Raw genomic sequence first — 24,825 nt, 5'->3', positions numbered from 1 at the left:
TTATGTAGCCAGCCCTGAACAGTTGTTAGGAATGCTGTCTATGGCCAAATAGAGTTTCTGCGGGCCAAAACCAATTGCCTAACAAAGAGATAAAAACATTATCTGTAGTCTAGCTATCCCAGATCACCATCCAAGAAAAAAGTAACTAATGCCATCAGATATGATTAAAGCAGGTGCATTAGGCCCCCATAACTAACTATCCAGAAGCATCATGGCATAGTGATTTTGAGTGCAGATTCTAGAACCATTTGCCTCAGTTCATATCCTATCTTCCTTGATGTGTGTCCCCAAGTAAGTTAGCATCTCTGTGTTTCCACTTCCTTATGTGTAAGGATGATGATAATAATACTAATACCTATTTATAGAATTTTTATGAGGATAAAGTGAGTTGATATATGTAAATATATGCAATATATATAAAATGTGCTTTGAACATTGCCTGGTACTTAATAAGTACTCAGTAAATTTCACTATTCTGAATAGCTATGGACCCAATATATGAGGACAATTCTATAGCATAATTAATAAATGTTATCACAGAGCTTGTGTCCAAAAAAAATTACTAACTTCAACTTGAACTTTAATTATCTCAAATATACAAGCTTACTAACATTGTTAGTTTCCCAGAAAATGTTTCCAGTGCTTAATAAGTCATGGAATACACAGTTCAATGTAATAAAATTTCATTCCATGAGGAAAATATAATGAGGGCACTGTGTAGAACATGTGCAATCTTGAAAAGTATTTGGATTTCAAGCAAAAATATTCTAAATCAAGTTGAACTTTAGTAGTAAGTTCAGCATACAATGTTTTTGTAATTGTATGCCTTTAGTCTTGCAGCCCAAGAGGTCATGACTATAAATACACACAGAAGAGACCATTGCTTAAATGAAATTACATATATAAATCATCTAGCATAGTTCCAGGCATAAAGTAGATGTTCAATAAATGATAGCTATTATCATTAATATTGAAGTCTTTTGAAACCTCAGTGACTAGAATGTAATTTGACTCTCTGACCACTGGGTCATCTTTCTGAAGTGATTGAAACTGAGCTCTTTTGAAGGATTTCAGATCGTCTATTATAATGCTGCATTTTATGGTTGAATAAATCAGTGGCTATTACCTTTTGGAGAAGAAAATGAAGAAAGGAATGTTATGAGAAATGTCACAAATGTGAATTTTATGGACAGTTTTATGAAAAAGCCATTAGACGGCAACAGTAGTTCACAAAGATGTTATGCTATTTAGTATTGTTACCTACAGGTGCTGACTGACAGTGTAAAATCACAGAAGCATCAACTCCCAGAGCTTCGAGTACCTGTGGAAACATATAACACAGTGTCAGGCTTATAGAAGGCACTCAATAAATGCAAGCATCCTTGTCTTCTTCCTTTGAGATTGTATAGTTCAACGCACCCCCCTGCCTCAGTTTTGCAAATGAGGAAATGAGAGGGAATAACCTGACAAGATTATACAAGTAATTTTCTGATTGAATAGGAAGTAGAATGTCTATAAAATGTCTCAGAAGACTCAGATCATGTTCTTCTCCATTTTGAAACAAACCAGTGAACCCTGAGAGGAGAGCTTGGTATACATAACAACATGAGTAGTGAGAGCTCCCATTCTCTTAAAAGCAAAGCAACCCAAAGCAGCAGTTACAACTCATAGAAACTCTACCCTATGAACAAAGACTCAGCTATCTCTGTCCCAGCAACTCCACACCACCTTCTCCCCAGTCTGCTAAACAATATTCCCTGCAAGAAAATGGCTAAAATAATCATACACTCTCCTAGAGCTAGATGAGACTTTATCCAAACTTTTTCCCAAAACAGGAATTCCTTTTCTACCATCTCTAACAGGTTTTATCTTGTGAAGACTAAAAAAAAGTCCAGTTCTTTCAACAATCCCTTTTATGGTTATTTTCTGAAACTTCCAGAGACACTGTAATTAAGCAGAGTCAATATTGATGTACCCAACTATAATAGATTTGATTATTGGTTCCGATTTTTCCCTCCCTCGTTAACAGAGTTATGCATCCACATACTTTGCCAGGTACATTTGTAGTATCCTCCCAATACGGGTGAAGTATACTTGGCTTTGTGACTTGCCTTGGCCAATGAAAGTTTACTGGAAATGATGTCAGTGAATGTTTAAAATGTACTGGCATGTATTGGCTTGTCCTCTTGCCCTCGAGTGATACGTCTTGAGAAGTATACTTCCTGAGTAGCTGCTAGTCCAAGAAGAAAAACAGGGAAAATGAGGAACAGACTTAAATCCAATTCATGATGTATCTGAACCCAATCAACCCGAAGTCGTAGTCAGAGATTGGCAAATGAGTCACAAACTCATGAATGGGAAATATAAATGCTTGCGTTGTAACTCACTGAGTTTTGGGGGCAGTTTATTACATAATATTGTTTGAAACAGTAGCCAGCCAAGACTTCCCATGATTGACTGCTGAGCATAGCCACAGTAGTCAAGAACCTAGGTATGGTATATGCCAGTAGATTTCTTTATTATTTTACTGAAAGATTTTTTTTCTTTTACAGAAGTCACTCTTAATGTGTGGTATCCTTTAGTTTTTTATCTTTCATTTGTTAAATAGAGGTATGATTGACATACAGAAAACGTTGTACATATTTAATGTATACTTCATGATGAGTTTAAAGATAAACATCAATTTTGCAGCAAACGGCAGGATTTCCTTATTCTTAAGGCTGTATAATATTCCACTGTATGTATATACCACATTTTCTTTATCCACTTATCTGCTGATGGATATTTAGGTTGTTTCCATGTCTTTGCCATTCTAAATAAAGCTGCAATGAACACAGGTGTGTAGATATTTCTTTGCGATACAGAGTTCAATTTTTAGGTGTATGGAACTAAGGGGAAATTTTAAAGAAGATTTGATGGCTGTGAGAGTTACAATACCACAAGTCAAATTATTGTGGGATCACAATTAGGCTTCTATTTTCTTTTTTTGCATTTATTTTTCAGCTGCAACTAGTTATGAGTCCCAAAATTGTACCTGCATTTTGCCACTGAATATCCTAAAAAAAGGCAAGTGGCCAATTATGTTAGCATGTGGCTAATTATGCACACAAGGAGCCAATTGCAAAAGTAAAGATGTACACCCCAAAACAAGAAGAGTTCTTTAGCACCTTAAGTCTTAGTAGCTTACACGTATTGTGTGTTTATCACTTAATAAAAGAGGCAGGAATCATGATCAGATAACAACAAACATTTATATGTATGTATTTATAATTTTTTGAATTAATCACTGCGTTATGTGTTCTGGAAAATATTGAGATGAAATAGACTCTGTTTCTATTTTTTTTAATTAATTAATTAACTTATTTATGGCTGCATTGGGTCTTCAGTGCTGCACGTGGGTTTTCTTTAGTTGCAGTGAGCAAGGGCTACTCTTCGTTGCGGTGCATGGACTTCTCATTGCAGTGGCTTCTCTTGTTGCAGAGCACAGGCTCTAGGTGTGTGGGCTTCAGTAGTTGTGGCACATGGGCTTAGTTGCTCCACAGCATGTGGGATCTTCCTGGACCAGGGCTCGAACCTATGCCCCTTGCATTGGCAGGCGGATTCTTAAACACTGAGCCACCAGGGAAGTCCTCTGTTTCTGCTTTTAATAAACATAGAGATTTGCTGAGATAAGACTTCTACACATGAAACAAAGCCAGTAATTAAAGACATTATACTAGAGGTTGTCTCTACAAAGTATGCTTAAAATGCAATAAGACAAACTGCAGTGTCTTAAATCAACACCTTTCAATATCCATTATTAGTTTAAGGATAATATACTGCCCCAAATCATGCATAGGTTCCATGAGTAAACTGAAAGTAATATTTATTTATTTATTTATACAAAATGAGATTGAAAAATTCATGAGAGTTTGCAAGAGAAAGAAGGAGATTGGGTGGTCTCTAATATTTAATTCTGTTGGAACTTTCCTTATATTTGTTTATTGCTCTAGGATTTATGGCTTTATAAAACAATAGAGAGATATTAAGGAGTATGAAGGAGAAAATAAAAATCTTATTTTACTTATTTAACTACTTTTTATTTTTTTATTTGTTTTTGTTTATTGAAGTATAGTTGATGTACAATATTATGTTAGTTTTGAATGTACAACATAGTGGTTCGACCACTTAATGTGAAATGATTACTTGAAATGAAATGATTATGAAATGATCAGGCATTATGCAATGATCACCATGATAAGTTTAATAGCCATCTGTCACCATAAAAAATTATCATGTTATTGATTATATTTCTTATGGTATATATTACATCCCATGGGCTTATCTTTTTAATAAGTGGAAGTTTGTACTTCTTAATCCCCTTCACTTATTTCACCCAATCCCCCACCTTCCTCCCCTCTGGTAACCACCAGTTTGCCCACTGGATCTGAGGTCTCTTTCTGTTTTGTTTTGTTTATTCATTTGTTTTGTTTTTAGATTCCACATATCACTGAGATCATATGGTATTTGTCTTTGTCTGACTTATTTCACTTAGCATTATATATTCTAGGCCGATCCATGTTGTTACAAATGATAAGATCTCATTCTTTTTCATGGCTGAGTTTATTTATTTATATTTATGTTTATATTTATATATCACATCTTCTTTATCCATTCATCTATCAGTGGACACGGCTTGTTTCCATATCTTGGCTATTGTAAACAATGCTGCATTGAACATAGTGGTGCATATATCTTTTCAAATTAGTCTTTTTGTGTTCTTCAGGCAAATACCCAGAAGTGGAATTGCTGGATCATATGGTAGTTTTACTTTTAGTGTTTTGAGGAACCTCCATACTGTTTTCCATAGTGGTTTCACCAATGTACATTCCCACTAATAGTGCACAAAGCTTCCCTTTTCTTCACATCCTCACCAACACTTGTTATTTGTTGTCTTTTTGATGATAGCCATTCTGATAAGTGTGAGATGATATGCCATTGTGGTTTTGATTTGCATTTCCCTGATAATTAGTGATGTTGAACATCTTCTCATGTGTCTGTGGCCATTTTTACATCTTCTCTGGAGAAATATCTCTTCTGGTCCTTTGTCCATTTTTAAATCAGACTTTTTAATATTGAGTTGTATGATTTCTTTACATAATTTGGATATTAACCCCTTATCAGATGTGTCATTTGCAAATATTTCCTCCCATTTAGTATGTTGCCTTTTCATTTTGTTCATGGTTTCCTTTGCTGTACAAAAGCTTTTTAATTTGATGTTGACTTGTTTATTTCTGCTTTAGTTGTCTTTGTCTGAAGTGACAGATCCAAAAAATGTGTTTCTGAGACTGATGTCAAAGAGCATAGTGCCTATATTTTCTTCTAGAAGTTTTGTGGTTTCAGGTCTTACATATAAATGTTTAATCCATTTTGAGTTCATTTTCCTATATGGTGTAAGAAAATGGTCCAGTTTCATTCCTTTTCCTGTAGCTGTCCAGTTTTCCCAACGCCATTTGTTGAAGAAGTTGTCTTTCCTCCATTGTATATTCTTGCCTCCTATTCCTGCCCCATTTGATATTGAATAAAACCTATTTTCCATGCCATTTAGAAGGTTTGAAAATATTTAAAATGTCATATACAGCAGAAAACTGAAAAAGCACTTGAGAAACCATCTCAAATTAAATTTAAATTTTCTTTAAAATTTAATTTTTAAGTGTCAGAAACAAAAGTTACTTTGCTACTTGGCCCTTCATTGATTTAATCTAAAGTCTTGATTAATGTGACAACCAACTTGTAATTAAAAACAGTGCTTCTAAATCTTCTGGGTTATTAGAGGTGTCACCTACAAATTGGCACTTGCCATCTACCTCTACAAGGATTAAATTATGAGCTGCTGCAGCTGTTGTTCTTCAACACCCCCTGAAAGGAGTTCAGGGTGGAGATCAGAAATGAGGTACTCTGTGCTCTGGAAAAAACTTGGCAGAACAGGTCTTCAGATCTTTAGATATTTTCAGGAGAAGATTTTATGAGTCCAATTCTTGCATCTCCTCATATCTAGAAAATCACTAAAATCTGATGTCTGCTCCTCATGAATAGCAGTAACCTTCATAACTAGCAGAAACCATCTGCAAAACATACGTACTTAATTGCGTGTACTCCCCCTTCACCAAAATCACGTATATACTGACCTTCCCCCCTACCTCTTTGGAGCAGTTTCCTCAGAGCTATCTGAAATGCTGTCTCCCTGGCTATAGTCCTCATTTTGCCCCAAATAAAACTTAACTCACAACTCTCACATTGTGCATTTTTTTAATCAGCAGAGGGTAGATTATCATGTAATTCTGAATCACTCTGTTCTGTTCATAGCCCCCAGCATTCAGAGAGACTGTATTATAATGCTAATAGCACAAGGACAGTCTCCTGGAAATGGAATATCTTCAACCATTCTCCCAAGTCATTTGCTCTTCTTTAAAAGTGTAAATAGGACAGGGGAGAGAAATGTTTTTAAAGACCTTAGAGTGCATACAAGTATTTATTGAGCTGCTGCTACTTACAAGTCATTGCTGTGGAAAAGAGGAAATGAAATGTAAAGTTCAGGATTTCAGAAAATTTAACACAGTGCTGTCATTCGTATATTTAGCCTGAATTACTTTATTCACATGGCCAAACGTTTTTTATATTCAGGTTAGAGAATGCATAACAGTTTGATTAAGGGGGGGCTTGAGTAAAAGACAAGTTGAAGCACGTCTGAAGAATGAAAGCCTAGGAAGTGATTTAGGACAGCAAGAGGTGAGCATGAGGCTGGAGGATGATGGAAGAATGATAGTCTAGAGTGGGGAGCTGGAGAAAGAGAGAAAGGAAAATGCTAAAGATAGACTTTTGAATACTATTTTAGCAAGGCTTCCATGTCTCCTAGACTATAAACTGTGGGGAAAGATCTGTTTGTTCCGCTTGCATATCTCCTTTAGTAGATTGTGAGGGCAGATTACCATTTTATTTCCAGGGCCTAGCCCAATATCTGCACAGAATAGACACTCAAGAAACATTTTTTAATGGAAATGATTTCAGAGTCTCTTCAAATGATGGGTACCTGTTATTTTTGCATCAATATCTATTCATATTTAAGTCATTGGGGGCCAGAGTCTTATACTGCCCTGTACATCCTTAGGCAAATCCAGCCCATAAACACAATTTGTTTAGTCAATATGTAGTTTTAATTTTTTCTTTTATTAAATGCCCTAAGAAGGAGCATACATTCACAAGTTCACCTCAGCCATTACTACTGTATAATGCCCAGCATTCATAGTTCTCTTAAATAACTTGCATTGGCCTGAAGGCATTTGAGTTTGTGAACTGTTAAGTACTTGCTCCAGAATTGTTCTTATCTATCTTGCCTTCTCTTCTTGTCTCTCCCAATTTACGCAGTCATTTATTCCACAAACATTTTTTCGACAATTTACTATGTACCAGACCCTGTGATAGGCAATACTATGATGAATAAAAGACACATTCCTTAACTGGGACAGCTCACAGTATAGTTGGAGAGAAGGATAAGTAAATAACCTATTATAATACAGCATTGATAGAATTATGGATAGCATGACATAGGATTATATAGCTACTCATTCCCTTTATCTGTCGTATTTTCCTCTTTATCCCTTTCTCTTTTCATCTTTCATATCTATTTAGAGCTAAGAAGTATTTTAAACTCAGAACTAAGACAAGAAGCTTAGTCAAAATTTCTGCTCATCCAGATTGGAGGAAAATTGATCATCTAGACATTCACCCATCTTTGCAAAATAATGTCATGAAAAGCACATAGACTTTGGAATATAATGTAAGTTCGAATGATGATTCTGTCAATTTATAAATTGTATATATAAATTAAACTCTCTGAACCTCAATTTTTCAATTTGTAAAATGAGGATAATGATACTTATCTTATATTTGGGTTATCAAAGGATTCGATATAATATACCTAAGGCATGTTGCACACTGCCTAATACTCGGTAGGTAATCATTACTGGTAGTTTTTGTTATTCACTCATTCAGTGTACTTATTGAGCATCCATTATGTATATCTTTTGTTTCTCATCCATGCCTCTAGATTCTGGGGAAATAAGGTACTTCAGGGTCTAGTATTGACTATTTAATCTAAGACAGATAACTGAAACTATTGTTTTAACATTGCATCACAAGATAAAAATAATTCTGTAACAAAATAAAATTAGATTGTATTTACTTAGTTATTATAAGGATCAAAAATGATTTATTAAATGTTGTAATGTTTGTATCTTCCAAATCTAAAAATTCAAATGAAAGCTTTACATTTGTTAAATTATAGATATAACACATATAGACTTTGGGAAACCCCCAACTTCTAGGCTTTGGCTGTCATCATGGGTCTCAAGCACTGGAACTTTCTAATTTTTAATTCATTATGTCATTTCTTGATCCTGGAAACTTAGGATACCCTATTATAAGAAACACACATACTCACATAATGTGCATGTATGAGGGAAATACTACCACTCAAAGAAAAAATCAACAAGGACAGGTGAAGACTCAAACCAAACTCATCTAGTTTGTGGGGGTACACTTACTGTAGGGAGGCAGAATAGTACAGTGTTTAAGAGTACTCACTCTAGAGCCAGATGTCCAAGTCTGAAGCTCACTCTAGCATTTATTAGCTATATGACCTTAGGCATTTTCAACAGCCTCTCTGACATAATTTTCTGTATCTGTGAAATGAGAATGGAACTAATAATTCCTACATTTTAGGATTATTATGATGATTAAATGAGTTAGTATATGTAAAGTACTTAAAATAATGGTACATAATGTGTTATATAAGCACCAGCTATTATTGTTGGTTATATAAGAAACATAAGGTAAGTATGACTTAATTAAATCCACAACCCTCTGATAAATATAAGTGGAAAAATTGGAATCTTTTCTGACTATTTCTAATTGGAGAGCAGGTGGGCTTGTGAGGCAGGAGCTGAAAGATATAGGAAATCTTTCTTGTAAATGGGCACACTACTAAGAGGATATCTGATTCATAGATGGTGAGTAGATCCAGTGAGGGAATGGTCTTCCAATGGAGCGGTGAGGAGAGGGGAAGAAACATTTAGGTGATAAGCCTTGGTAGGTTGCTATAGGGCTTGGGCAGCCAAGAGTAATTATGAAACAAGCCCAGAGATAAGTACCTAACATGAATTTTACCCTCTTAAAAATGTTTTTCATTTTTTTAAAATCGAAGTATTGTTGAGTTACAATATGTTAGTTCCAGGTGTACACATAGTGGTTCAGTATTTTTACAGATTATGCTCCATTAAAAGCTATTATAAAATAATGGCTATAATTCCCTGTGCTGTACAATATATCCTTGTGGCTTATCTATTTTATACATAGTATTGTGTATCTCTTAATCCCATATCCCTATATTGCCCCTCCCCCTTCCCTCTCCCCACTGGTAATCACTATCAGGGGAATCTATTGGCTTTTAGTATGAAAATTTTGTTATTCATTCATTCAATATACTAAATATTTTTCTATTAGAGTGAAGTTTCTAAACTTGGAGGTGTTCTAGAAAACAGCTATGAGTTAAAATTAAGTCATTATGATAGTCATAGATTAATTTTCATTTTCTTTCCAACTTCTATTCTGACTTGAGTGGTTGCTTTCTCCAAAACTGCTGGAAACAGAAAAAAAAATTGACATAATTTAAAAGCAGCTTAGAATACTATATTTTGAAATTATGTATTAATCATTAGATTAAATTGTGTTAAATACTCAGTACTCATTTTTTTCCAAAATGAAAGAGGATAGCAAAGATGATTCTCAAAATGATATAATTTTAAATGTGGGTGTTGGTCAAACTGCTAATAGATATTTTTCACTAGCTTTATATAATAGAAATCATAGTTCCAGAGAACCTAAAATGTCCCTTCATTTCTCTTTCTCTCTGGCAGAAGAAACCTCATTTGTAACAGTAGTGTTCTATTGCTGTTTTTGCTGGGGTTTGTAGTAATACTGAAAAATCTTACCAAATTCACTTTCAAAACAAAAGAGATGGATTAATATCTTTTAACCAAGGCCAGTATGATGACAGCTGACATCTAGTAGTCTGTTTGATTTATAAGATGTTTTAGCTTTTCTTGAAGGAGAAATTCTAAATATAGTTAATTTAGATAAGGATAACATATAATAAGGACTAATATCTGACCTAATGATCAGACAAAAACAACATGCTTTTACATAACATATAATTATGTTATAAAACTCTAGATGCTTCAAGATATTATCCAAGCAAATAATAATATTTTTCAAATATAAAAGAGACATGTAAATAATAGCACATGTAACTATATCACTTACATGACAAAAGAAAATCAGATCAATTATCAGTCTGGCTATAAAGGGGTCAGTTGGTTCATGGTTATGCATTTATGGAAGTGCAGAAGTATCTAACTTTTCTCCAAAGCATCAAAGGTAAGTTGTCACTAGTGACTAAACTAGACTCTATGAGTTTCTTACAATTCCTTAATAATTTCTGTCTCCACCATAATCAGTGTTTAGGTTTGTACTATTTTACATTTTTCTTATAGTTGTTGTCATGGGAACAAAGTAATACATATTATACCATTTTATTGTCTTATTACAAATTTTGCCTTAAGAATGGAATCATTTTGCCCACTTCTTTCTTGTTGCAATATTAATTGCCAGAATGAGATACACTAGTTTTAATGCCCAGTTCAGTCTGTGAAAGGCTATAAACATTTAATAGACTCATAAACACAGACTTTAACCTTTTCAATATTCTGCATTTTGATTGGCTGCTCATACTGCTTTATCCTTACAGGTTACTGAGACTGTAAACAGGAAGAATAGGAATGGATGGTGAATCATACTGCACAAACCCTGAAAAGGTCAAAGTTATTCTTTCACCTGGAATATATAAGGTTTCATAATTTCAAGGAAACTTTCTTGGATTTAATTGGTGATGGGTATAGACATAGGATAATATGTTTTTTAAGTGGTGGTGAGTACAAAGGAGATATTTAACCCTCTTTTCTAGGAATTCCTGCATTATTATAGTGGAGTTACTTTTGGATTCTCTTAATGAGGATAAGACATATTAATGGTTAAAATGCTTAAGCCAAGAGAATAGTAGTACGATTTGCCTACGCTTTAGGTTAGGAAATCCTGGCACATCTTTGTGTGCCAGCAATTTTCAAAGTCGTTGTGACAACATGTTATTGTGTTTTTATGTATTGTGAAATGTGTCACAAAGAATGTTACTAACGGTAACATTATTGCCTCTTTAAAAAATAAATAAAAAATAAATCAGAATAGATTCCAGGTTGTCTTGATGATATCACTCTCAAGTTCCTGCATTATAGTTAATGTCCAGGGAATTGTACATAATCCTGGCAAAAACCATTGAGTTTGTTGCTCATTTAGGTGTCAACTGTCATGTACATTGCAGTAGAGAGAAAAGGTGCTGTGAAGCACTGCAATAGTATATACTAAAAAGGGAATTTTCTTTTCACTCTGTTTAGATACATTCCAACCATATTAAAATGTTCCTTGTAGTATAGAATATGGAAAAGGAAGAGAGATGAACCAAACAATAAGAGCTAATATCAAATGAGTACTTCCTATGTATCAGGCACTAAGGTAAGCATTTAGCATGGGTTGTATTTTTAATTTTTACAGCCTTATTAGATATGTGCAATTATTATCATTCCCATTTTACAAATGAGAAAATTAAACACAGAAGTTAAAGGACTTGCTCAATGTCCCACAGGTAGTTAAGCTGCAGACCTGGAATTCAAAACCGGGTCAAAATCCAGAGTACAAAAAAAAAATCTCTAAAAGCTGTAGTGATTTTAAAATTCTTGGATGTGGCAGGTACTCAATAAATGTTTGTTCAACTAGTGAATAGCTCTTGAATCATTAAAACCATATCTCCCCAGGAAGTCCATACCTAGTTTTTAGGGGATTATCCCTTGGGTACTCACTTAATTGCATTGTCTTTCCCTGGGTGGATCTGGGGCTGGCTTTGTAAACAAGCATCTTACAGGAGAAGACTATAAAACAAACCAGAAAGCAACCCAGGTGGATAACCAGAGTTTCCATAGTCACAGTGTGGGTTTAGGGGCGCTATAAGCACCAGAGACAGGAGATTAATTCTAGTTAAAGAAAAACTCAGAACAGGCTGGGTTTATTCAGACACTGCTACTCCCAATGCCGAAAAAAAAAAAAAAAAAAAAGAAAAAAAACAGAAAGTCAAACTTTAGATTCATGAAAATTACTGAATGACAGGAATAGAATTTGTACCAGCTTTTTTAATTATTAAAATTGTGCCTTGGTTTTTGAAATTAAAATTTTAATGGAGATAATTGTAGATGTATATAAAGTTGTAAGGAATAATATAGAAAAACTGGTGTACCCTTAACCCGGTTTCATCCACCAATATGACATAAATACATCTGGGTTGGTTTTTGACAAACTCAAAATGCATTTGATCAGTCAATTAAGGTCCCTTTGGAGCATTGCTTGTTATTGCACTTATATGACTCTACCTAAGGTGTATCTCTGTTCCCTGAAGAGCATGAGTGACAGCAGTGGCAGTGTGCCCTAGAAGACTTAGGTAGGAAAAGAACATGGTCATATGATTGTCCACTGTGTTTCTAACCCCTTCCCCTAAGATAATCATGCTCCTGCCTCCCATTACTCTGTGCTTATGAATGCAAATGCAGGACCACTGGGAAAATTTTTCTTAGTCCTCTGATTATTTTATCAGTGCTAGGGAATGTATTTTACACAGACCATATTTCCCCCCAGAAAATTGGAAATTTTGAAGTAGTGCTACAAGCCTCACTTTGTTGAATGCATTTGGAAGAGGGAAAACTGCATTAAAGAAAAAAGAAGACAGTGTACATTCCACACTTAATGAGTTTTTGTTAAAGATTCAGATTCCTTCAACTCTGAAAATTATCCTAACAAGTCAACTAAACAGTCACACTTTAAACATCAATGCCATTTTCCCACAGGTTTCTGAATTCATAGAAATTATTTCATCCATTGCTTGTCAACAAAAAGGCACTGCAGGAAATCTCAATGAGGCTGGCTTTTAGCTGGGAACAATTTGGTTACAAAAAGTGCTTGCCACACTCGTGGGGTTTTTTCCTTCCCTGTTTAAATCGCCATACCCTTAAGCTTACCAACAGAAATTTCCGGTCTGGAAATGTATTTTCCATGTTCTTCTTTGCCTATCGTTTTTACCATGTCATTAATCTCATACAATGAAATCCATAGTGGGAGCAGAACAAATACACAGAAACTCATTTTGGAGTATGATTCTCAGCACCTGCTGGTGAGACTTTCACTCCTTAACTCAAGCACAATTACTAGTTGCAGAACTGTGGATAGACTAATCCTCTAATAGTGGAAGAGGTGAAAATAAGAGGAGGGAAGCATTTTGCATTACTCATGTTACCTGCCATTTATCCCAGGTTTTTAAGTGTGGAGAGGAGGGACAGGAAGAGGGTTTTAGAAGCTTGCAATGTGTTTTTCCTTCTGCACTTTATCCCTGTATAAAATTTTCCTTACAAAAATAATTCAAGCTCATCAGAGCTGAATTTAATTTTAGGAATTTGCAAATACTGCTATGACACTCAGTGTCTATACACATAAGTCAACTAACAATTGCATCTACTGGGGTTCAACGAAGATATGCAATATTATCAAAATAGCACAAACAACTGCTGTGTTTGAGTATGAAAGTGTACTACAAAGAAGGAACAATAAAAATATAGAGTAGTGACACCCAATTTGGCAAATAATACATATCTCCAGCACTCCCAGTTCTCATTTAATTAACAGTTAGTTGTGTATATTTCTATCTTATTCCTATTTTCCCTAGGGATTATTAGCTCCTCAAAGCAAGGTACATACTCCACACCTTTCACTCCCCAATGTCTCCCCAATTTTCAATGTCTTGAAAATTGTATGCACTCAATAAATATGTTTGTTAAATTGGATGTTGTTACTATTTCTGTTCTACCAGTTACATATAAAATCTGAACATATTTATTCAGTTAAAAAATTACTGGGTTTTGAAATTCATATGTTTGTATGTGGAAAGGTGGAGAATAGCTTTAAGCTATTATTATGCTGCCTCATTCTTGTCATTTTTTTAATTTGACATTGAGCTTTGAGCAGGCACTGCACAATTCTGACAGCCAGAGGCATGGAATAGGGTCAGGGCAGGCACAAAGAGTTTAAAATAACACATATTTTCCAGGAAATACACAGCTTCTTTGCAGGTAGGTTGATTATTTTAGTGTGTTTTCCAGAAAATTTAAAACAAAAATGCTTTCATACTATCAGGAGGTAATGATAATATAGTTTGTGCTGCTTTTACTAAAAAAGGGGTTGCCATTTACATCATATATCTCCTTGTCAAAAGGGTTAAAAGTGAGCCAGAAAATAAATTACTTTCTATTTAAGTATTAATGGTCTCTCTCCTGAAAGTCCCCTTCACCTTAATATATTTGGTTGGCCAAAAAGTTCATTTGGGTTTTTCCGTAACATCTTATGGAAAAACCTGAACGAACATTTTGGCCAACCCAATATTTAAGACCTATCAAATCTACTTCTCTTCATCTGAACAGCTTGGTCATTTTTACAAAATACAGACTTATATGTGGGTGGTGTTAGTGGAGGTATGGGAGGAGTTACTGGCATGGTGATTATTAGCTTAAAAACCATTCAATGGTTACTTTTAAAATAGTTACTCCAGAGTGTATGTTGTGCGTGTGTGTGTGTGCACTTGCACGTGTGTATAATTAAAAGCAGCCAAGAGACTGTGATTTTAAAATTGGCTATTCTTCTATTTAAGCATTTTTAACAGATATGTGTAACAATTTTAATTTTAAATATTACATAATTTAAATGCACAATTACTTTTGAGTATCACTGGTCTGTCACTTACTGAATAGCTTATTTTTCTACAAAAGTCTTGAAGACAAATTTAAGCAACAATTATCAAATGTATGAGAATTCATTTTATTTCTTTTTTTCCTCTTATAAGACACGAGTTTAAAATGTAAGACTTTATTCCTTTACAATGTGAGCCCAGATACTTTCATACTCTCCTACGGTAATGAATGAGACCCATGGCATATACTGCCCTTCAATTGTCCACAGAACTCCTATTGATATTAATGAGTTTTTGCTCAAACTGATTGTGGTCATTTTATGTGGCCTGAAGTGGTCATTTTGTTGTGATTTGCATATTGGTCGCTGCAGGGTATAGTGTATATATCATTTCTAAAGTGCCTAGGGATCTTTACAGAGGAAAGGTGGTGCATAAATTGAAAAGATTATTATTGCCTTTATTTTAAATTCTTCTGTTTGTGAGTTCTCTAAATCATGCATAAATACAGTACAAAGTGCAAATCAGATGTGCAGAGAAAACTCCAAAAATAAAATTTTTTTAAACCAGCAATTTTGAAATTATCCACTTGTAGAAGTATTTTTAATCCATTGAAAACAAAGCTAGTTCATTTTCTAATTTGACAGACGACATCAAACCAGGACTTTCAGAAGCATAGCACTAAGGGGTAGAAGGGAGTATAGGATTTGAACTTCCACTATGGGTGCAATCCCTTCTATAACTACTCCTTAGTTCTGCTCTAAGGAGGTCAGTGAGGAGCACCTAAAGAGCCAATATCATCAACGAATCCATGGACAGTGATGGAGGGAGGACTCAGGGTGGATGAAAGAGCTACTTTGAAATGTTACTTTAGTTTCACTTTTAATGTAAAATCTGGAGAAGTTAGGCTTTTCTCTCCCAGGATAAAACATGAAAAATGAAAGTTATTAAGGAAAATATGTTTATCTAGAATTTCAATTACTCTCACCCTCAAGGCTCAGCATTCAGAATTTTGGGTTAAACATACTTGGCTCTTCTTCCTATGATGAAAGAAATTCATCTGTAGAAAATTGCTGTTTACTGTTGAGCAAGTCAACCCCTATCCCTTAACAGTGGCTATTATACACTATTTTGAACACAGTCCCTGATTATGACAATAGATATCACAAATCGGATTTTTTTGTTATTTTTCTAGGCCACCACAGGTTCAAGACAGACCTCTGTCTTTGATTCTTATATTTTCTACATGTGTATATACATGCAATTCTGTGGGAACAAAGAAAAAAAAACTGATGTTAATTAAACATGAATATTACCAACACCACCACAGGTAGACTGTGAATAGTAAAACATTAAAACAATATATACCTCTGTGCAACATGTCCACCTAGATAACTTTTTTCTGCAGTTTTGAATCATGTGCCATTTGAAGCCGAATAAGCTACTGCCCCTGGTCCATAATCCTCTATTTTCTGTGCTTTAAAAATATGACATCAAGCAGTGATTTTAGCAGGTAGAATGGGTATCTATGTGGTTTTCTGTGCTCAAAATGCAAGTATTATGGAAGAAATAATCTTTTACCAGATATACATTCTGTGCAACAAATCTCTTTTTAATATTGGTCTGGTGGGGAGATACTAACATTACTTTCCATGCTCACTTTTATAGGAGGCTTTTCCATGTCTATGAAAGGGGGGCAGAGCAAAGATTGATGTCAGATCTAGTCAAATCTGGGAGATAATCAGCCACATTATAATGAGATTCTCCTGTATGTGAAAAATAACTGGGAAGATAAGAAGCAATCAATATTAAAAACATTTATGACCCCCATTCCTGCCAAAAATCTATGCTGATAGACATTGTTTACAAGATGACAATGCATGCAAGCAGTCAGTTCCGTGTGTGTGTGTGTGTGTGTGTGTGTGTGTGTGTGTGTGTGTGTGTGTCAGAGTTTGGGGGAGGATCTCTCAAAGTAGTTTTTTTTTTTTTACATTACATAGAAAAAAAACAAAAGTTTGATAATAGTGATTTTTTTTTCTTTACAACTGGCTATACCAGAATAGTATGGGCACAGTCTGTGTAGCTGGAAAGATGAAAAGACATACTTAATGAATTGGTCAATGAGTTGATTTCTTTCCTGTCTTTGAGCACAGTCTGCTTTCTGTTAAATCATCTAGTCTGTGTGCAAGTGCAGGGATAGAGGGAGGGTGTGGGGAGAGGGGGCATGTTTACAGTTGTGAGTGTGTCTATGCACATATATTAAATAATGTAGAGTTTCACCCAAAAGCAAGTTGTCCCATGATTCCCTTAGAGAGTGAAGCCACCTCATAATAAGGCCTTTTTGATAGTTAACAAGCTCCCTTGGAAAGCATCCAAGATGAACCCATCTTATACTAAATCTTCCTTGATAAGGGAACCCAGTGTCCCAGCTAGTGAGTAAGATAATATGTGCATAGGTATAAGTTCTACAATCATATTTATGAAAGAAAGCATAGTGATCTAATGTATTTTTCACTGGAAGGCACAAGGGATTAATTTTGTGGATTCTGTTTACTAGAAAAATAGTCTAGGGTCATTGTATGTGATCCTTCTGTCTCCACCTTTTTAGAGGTAACAGAAATTAACTGGATTTTGTTTTGGAGACTGCATTTCTTTAAATAATCCTCTAATTTTTGAAATGTTCCACTAGCAGGGCTCTTAAGAGGAGATACTTTTATTTCATCTTAAAAAAATTGATTTCAAATATATTTTATATTCATTTTTCTTAATGCTTAAAAAATTAACATCTACAAATGAGTAAGTTGGAGGATTGCTATTTTTAAAACTACTATCTGGGGGTATGTATAAAAATGTTTTATCCTTTTATTTTACAGAATGGATGAGTATTGAGTGGTATCAATTCACAGGGTATTGTTTTGCATTGTTACTTTTTCTTTCTTTCAAGACTTTTTTGAAAGGGTCACATGTTTGGATTTTTAAATACCAAATCATAGAAATAACTTTCACAATTCTGAGGTGCCATATACATCTTTAAAAATATCTGACAGGTGGAAAAAATACATTCTTTTCTTTGGAAAACTATGTTTTAACCTCTAATCATTTTTTACTTCTCCATTCTCCCCCTTCTTCTCCTCCCTCCTTACTAAAAAAGATATTTTGAATAAAAACAGAAAATTATTTTTGCTTTCACACCATTAAATATGGTTAAGTATTATTTTTCCTTTTGAGCCCACGGAATCTTTTTATGGGAGAGAGAGATACTGCTGTGAAGGACTGAGAGAAACTGAGGCCAAAGCTGCTTCTCCTACAAAGGAGTTGGTTGAGAATTGGGTGGTGACAACCTCCATACAAAGAATGTCCCAGGCAGAGGCACCAACATCCCCTGAATTTTAATGAAAATGTCATGGTAATGATATAACAAGGTTGATAAGGAGGTCATCATAAAAGCCAACTAGGCCTTGGTTATATATTAAGACAAAGAAAAGAGACGGTAAAGGAAACGAGTCTCATAAATATGTATAAAATATATGTAGTCAGTAATACATAGTAAAATACTGATAGAGAGGTGTCTATATGTATATATTTATACACGTAGTATCTCCTAAAATATCCACTTATGGTTCCATTAAAGAATGGAGAATACACTGTTAGTTGGTTTCTGTGTGCTTTAGTAAGAAAAGGTATAACTTTTTAATCAATTCAAATTTTTTCATAGGATACTGAAAGAGAAAGAGATTAGGTGATATGAATGGAAACAGAAACAGTGGGTTTAAGACTATGGCTTTTGTGCTTGTAGATACATCTCTATAAAATCAGTATTACTTATAAAGAGAGATAGGCCCATGACTATGCACACAACATGTAGCATATTTCATACACAACACTCACATGTGTACGGTGCACTGTGCAACTGTAAATTATTAGACAATCTGAAAAAATGATAATCATTACCTTTTAAAATAATTAAATAATTTTGCTCTGTCTAACAAAAAACACTTCAGAGTATAAATTGAAGAGAGTTTTACTATTGGAAAATTATACTTAAATTTATTTTCTGTTACTAAAAATACATCTACAAAAAAAGTTGGTTAAGGCATGTGTGTACATACAAAGCTTTAAAATATAACTGCTTCTGTTTTAGTAAATTACTCCTCAGCCATCACTACAGGTAACTGTCCCTTATTTTATTTAGGGTCTTTGATAAAATAATAGAGGTGAAATTGTATGTAGGAGTGGGAAGAAGAGTAATACATCAAACTTTTACTCCAAATGTCTCCATGTAATCTATTTTTCTTCCCCCAAAACTCAGATAGGAATGGACAGAATTCAGCCTTATTGGGCAACACTAAGTGGACAAGAGTTTACCCAAGTTTATGGGCCTTGGAAGAGCCTTAAGAAGTAGAGCACTTCTCGTTGCATATAGTCATCTTTCCATTCCTCATCAGGGGAATGGGGCAGGGGAATGGGGACTCACCTACCAGAAGGGCATCAGCTGGGAATGGGGAAGAAGAGGAAGGGGGGTGGTTGCAGCTAGTTGAGATGAAAGCCTCAGCGAAGATCTGGGCCCAGTTTCAAGAGGAGCAGTTCCAGAGAAGGGTCTAACTGCTGGACTAGAGTGAGACACACTCCTTTTGGAGAACGTTAATATGACTTCACCTCCTGAAATGAACACCCTGCCCCATCAGCCTTCCCCAACATTCCGGGTGTGTTTTGCATGATCGTGGGTGTGATAACAAGCCACGCTGTGTGAGTGTATGAAAGGCCAAAAGTCAGTGAGAGAAAATCAAAAATTAATACAATGACTAATGATTTCTAACCTGAAGCAAAGCACATGCAATGCTCACCCGGAACCTGCCTCTGTTTAAACGCTTCACTTCACACACCACACAATAAAGCCAGGAGAAGAAGACAGATTTTTTTTTTTTTTGGAAAAATGTTTTATTTAAACCTTTTTAATCTTTTACAACAATAAAATATTGCGTCAATATAAACCCCTTGACTAAAACTGTTCACATCAAATATTACAGCGAATTGTTTTACTTTTGACACCCAACTCATCTTTGAAAGAGTTTCCTTTTAAACACAATGCAGAATTTATTGAAAATAAATAATTGCTGGCAACTGCAATAGGCAATTTGAATAAAATAGTTGAAAAAGCAACTCTTAATGAAAATAGCGTTTATTATACATCGGTTACTAAATGAATAAACTAAATGATCTTTCTTTAAATTAATAACTTCAAAAACGTTTTATACAAAACTGTACAATTATAAAGTCGGCAGAAATATTTGGGTTAACTCAGGTTTGAATCATAGCGCTTAACTGCAAAGAAAAAAAAATTGAAACAAACAAAGAAAACCCTAACAGTTGTAAAACATGAACTCCTTGTGGGGGGAAAAAATCCCAGAACTGAAACCCAACTACCAACAGAATGAAGAAGCTTGGCAAAAAAAGAAAAAGGATCTGGGATTTGAATTAACACATGCTCTTCGACCGACAGCTGGGGGAGACACAGTGTGGTGGACCGGGGCCCTGGCAGCCCTTACTAGCGCATCCTCAAAAAGCGGCCATAGGCTTTCAGGTCCTTATAGGTAGTTTGAAGCTTTGTCTACCGCAGCTGCGTCTGGAGGTCGGGACAGGCGGCCGGCCCGGGCTTACGGAGCCCCCAGCCAGGTCTGGCGAGCAGCGACTGAGTGTTTGGGTGCATGTCCGGCCCAGCAATGTGTGCTCCTTGGGAATGAGGTGAGCCTCCGGACCTGGCATGTGGACATGAGAGCTAGCAATAAAGCCACAGCAACTGCATAAATTTTGGTTCTCTACACAGACTAGCGAGATTTTTTTGTAGTTTTTTTTTTTTTTGTAAATAGTAAGACGATACACACAGCTATCTACACACACACGTTTGCACGCGCACGCACACACGCACAGAGACACATACACACAGAGAGATATAAAAAGAAGAAGAAGAGGAAAAAAACCCAGCCACCCGGGCGCTCGCTAGCTAGCTCAGTCTTCTCCATGGGCTTCTACCAGCTGTGTTTGTTGGAGGCGCGGAGATGGCTCCCCATGAGCCCACTCAGAGACAGCCGTATATACGGGAGAGGAGGTGGTACGCGGCTAGACCAGAATCCCTGCGACCTTTGCCACTCATTTCATTGTCCTTCTGCACAGAGCAGAGAACGCCGGTCCACCACCCCCTCGCCACCCTTCCCGGAGGGTTTCTCACTCACGGAACAGGCAGTGAACTGGAGGTGAAACGAACTGGAAAGCGTTGACCCAGTCTGTCGCCAGCGTCTCCGGGTCGGGTCGTCGTCTCCAGCTAAAGCAATCGGGTGTGAAGGCAAAGTCCTTCGCCTAGAAAGCCCAAGGTGGGATCGAGCTGGCAGTCGGCCTGGCAAGGCGCGGGGCGGGTGGAGAGCTCCGAGTGCAGGCATTAAGGACTTCGGGAGGCGAGGAGCACTCTCCGCTCCTCAGGAAGACTTCTTTCGCCCGGTGCAGCTGCGGAATCCTTCCAGGGCACCCAGATGCGCTGTGGAAGCCTGTGGGGGCTCCACAGTTGCGGGAAGGAGGGCAGAAAGCTTCGAAATCGCCTCTCCTCCTTCGTACTAGTTTGCAAACAGAATCGGCTGCCTATTCTGCCTACCCTAGGCACTCGGCTACCCCCCAGAAAAAAAATTTTATATATATGTGTATATATATATATATATATATATATATATATATATATATACACACATACACATATATATGTATGTATCTCCAATATCATCAACAAACTCTCTCCACTGTACCCTCTCTTCTCCATACAGATTTGGGATAGGGGATCAGTGGATGAGTAGGCATCTCTCCCCCTCTTCCTTTTCTAAGCAATTAAAAAACCATCAGCTCAATGAAGGAATAATAGTAGCAATAATAATATGGAGTGGTCGATTAGATACAAATTGTCTCACAAATATTGTGTACAGCTTATAGTAAAACACCGCAGACATTTAGAAACGCTATAGAAGTTTTAAAAAATGCAAAACTAGTCTATTGTAAAACAGATTTCACCTGAAATACAGCTGCTATAACCAAGGCGCTGAAAGGTTATTCAGAGGCACACATCTGTCTTCCCACCCCCCTCCCCCATCCCTACCCCGCCCCCAAGTTACCCCACTCCTTTCTCTTCCTAGAGAGGAGCGACCAAAAACAAAACAAAACAAAAACAAGAACAACAAAAAACCTTACTCAAAGTAAACAATATATATTGATCAGCAGAAAAGGTTGGAGGGAGCTGTTGCCTGGCGCAGGGGATATGAGGTCCCCGCCTGGACCGCTTAAGGCAACTGTGTATCCGCGTTGAGAAGCCTGAATGCGTGTGTGTGTTTTCTTTCTTAATATGTTAGAATCCCCTGTTTAAAAAAAAAAAAAAAGTGGAGGGAGGGGGAAAAGAAAGAACGAACAACAAAAAAGAGAGAGAAAGAGAGACAGAGAGCTAGAGAAATAGCAATTAAAAAGCTGGAGTAAAAGGAAGAGAGTGGAAGAGAAAGAGAAATCCGCGCTGCTCCCAGTGCGGCCGGTTGCTTCCTCGCTTCCTGCAGTCAGAGATCGTGGCAGGACGTGTCTGTTTTCACCGTGTGCGTGTGCGAATAAACCTCATGTGGCTGCTGATCCCCTGGTGGAGTCATTCTTTTCTCTTTCTGTCTTCGATTACAGAACCAGACACGCACCACTTCTTTCTCCAACTGGAGGCTGTCTGCCAGCGAGGAAATCTCCTGCGCGGCAGGCTTGGGACACTTGAGGAAATGCGTCTCCAGTACGCCCTTGACACTCACCTCGATAGAGGTTCGCTTCTTGCGCTTGCGGCCCTGCGCCGCGATCTTGTCAATGCTGGTCGGACTCCCTGTGGACGAATCAGCCTCCTCCAGCCACTTGTTCAGCAGCGGCTTCAGCTTGCACATGTTCTTGAAGCTCAGTTGTAAGGCCTCGAACCTGCAGATGGTGGTCTGAGAGAACACGTTGCCATACAGTGTGCCCAGCGCCAGCCCCACGTCAGCCTGCGTGAAGCCCAACTTGATTCTTCTTTGTTTGAACTGTTTGGCGAACTGTTCCAACTCATCCGAGGTTGGTGTCTCCTCGTCCGAGTGGTCCTGGCAGTGGTGTGAACCTAGGTCGCCGTGGTCTGGGGGTTCCCGGAGCACTGGGTGTAAGCTCTGCGTGGAGGCAGAGGCCGGCGGTGGAGTGAGTCCCCCGTGCTCCAGCATGCCGCTCACCGTGAAGCCCGGCTGCGAGTACACGTTAAGGGGTTGGCTGCTCGACGTGATGGACGGATTCGGAGCCGGGCTCGCCCCCCAAGCATTCGGGTGGTTAGTGTGCGGAGAGTGGTGGGCGACGTGCGGAGAGCGGTGATGGATGATTGCGCCCAACTGTAGGTCTTCGCGCCCAGGCTTCACGTCTTGCTGTTCCAGGGGGCTGGTGGCCAGTGTGGAAGACCATGGGCCTCCATCGCTCAGACTGGTCACCCAGTGATGCCCGAGGGGATGCCCATTGCTAGGAACTCCCTGCAAGTAATCACTTTGGAGAAGTTTCTGAGGGTTTCGGAAAGGACTCCCCTGCTGCATGCCCGCAGAGTCCGCATGGACCATAGAGCTGGAACTGAGAATGCTGTAGGGATTCGAGGCAGCTGTGGCCATGGTCGGTGAGGATCCCCTACTAGTTATAATGTGGCAAAGGGAGCAGCTTCAGCCTTTGACATCTATGGTACAGGGGAGCCAAAGCCGCGAAAGCGAGTTACCGGCACCCGCCGAGGCCAATTGCAGCGCGTCTCGGCCTGGCCTTCCACGGACTCGGCCAATGGCGGCACGGGAGGCCGGGCTAGCTTTCCAAATTAGGCTGGCGAAGCTCGAGAGTTTCTGTGAGACCGAAGCAGGAAGTGAATCAATCTTTCGGCTCCATTGGCTGCCTAGTGCTGAGTGACAGGAGCTCATTTGGTTAACCCTTCCCCCCACCTCCTACGGCTCTCGGACATCGCGGATGTTAGTAGAGGAGGGGGAAGGATGAGAGGGATGTGCGTTCGTGTGTGTGTGTGTGTGTGTGTTTGGTGGGGGATAGGGGTGAGGCGGCAAACTGGTTTTAGAACTCTTTTTCGGTTATTTAGATTAACCTAAATAAAGAAGAATATTAAGAAAACAATATAACCAGTTTAAATGTCTTGTAGATTTTAGCGGATAGGGATTTTCCTCAGGTTAATTTGGCGTTCTCGGTTAGTTGTGTGCGGGGGAGTGAAAAATAAAATGCCACTACAAACTTTGAGCAAAGGAACGTCTTCGATAGGACCCTAAATCTGTGAGACTGAAGCCCATGATTCCAATAAGAGCTATTTCAATGTGTTTAATTTCATTTTATCACTTATAAGAAACTCGATACCAAGGTCAGAAAGCATCTAAGAAAGAGATGCCCAGATCCTTCTGAAAAGATTGATTTAGGGCATGAAGCACTGGAAAATTCTGAGAAAGTATTGTAAAATCTAATGTGATACTGGCAAAATCCAGTTATTTTGAAGTTTGTCTCCCAATTCAGTTGGTTAATTGGTAGACTTGCGGTTTTTTTTTTTTTTTTTTTTTTTTTACTGCTCCGTGTCAACTCCCATCAGAGGTCCCACAAATTTTGTCAGGGGCAAGTCTTGCTGAAGTGGGTAACCCTCCTACGCACTCACCCCAGACACTCAGCGAACCTAGTCCCAATAGGTACACAGGAGAATATTCATGACTACCTGCGCCCAGTGTTGTCCCCTAGGAAAATTGTTTTTAACACACACTTCTTCAACCCACCACCAATCCCACATATGTTGAAGAAAATGGGAAGCATTTAGTGTGCCCTGGAAATTCAGAGAGAGAGAGAGATGACTGGAGGGCTGTTTG

The 24,825-nt window shown here is 37.5% G+C and overlaps 1 protein-coding gene across 1 annotated transcript in view; it reads right to left on the bottom strand.

Annotated features, from left to right (window-relative positions):
- POU3F4 (POU class 3 homeobox 4) overlaps positions 1-24,825 on the bottom strand; it is a 34,243-nt gene extending 9,418 nt beyond the window's left edge. The window contains exon 1 of the mRNA XM_082447433.1: positions 1-24,825. This exon is cut by the window's left edge and continues 9,418 nt beyond it. Coding sequence (XP_082303559.1) covers positions 22,507-23,598 — 1,092 coding nt within the window. The 5' untranslated portion in view covers positions 23,599-24,825 and the 3' untranslated portion in view covers positions 1-22,506.

This window comes from Balaenoptera physalus (genome assembly GCF_965194825.1).
Source record: "Balaenoptera physalus genome assembly, chromosome: X".
Classification (NCBI taxonomy): Eukaryota; Metazoa; Chordata; class Mammalia; order Artiodactyla; family Balaenopteridae; genus Balaenoptera; species Balaenoptera physalus.
This window is presented reverse-complemented; position numbering and strand designations above follow the sequence as displayed.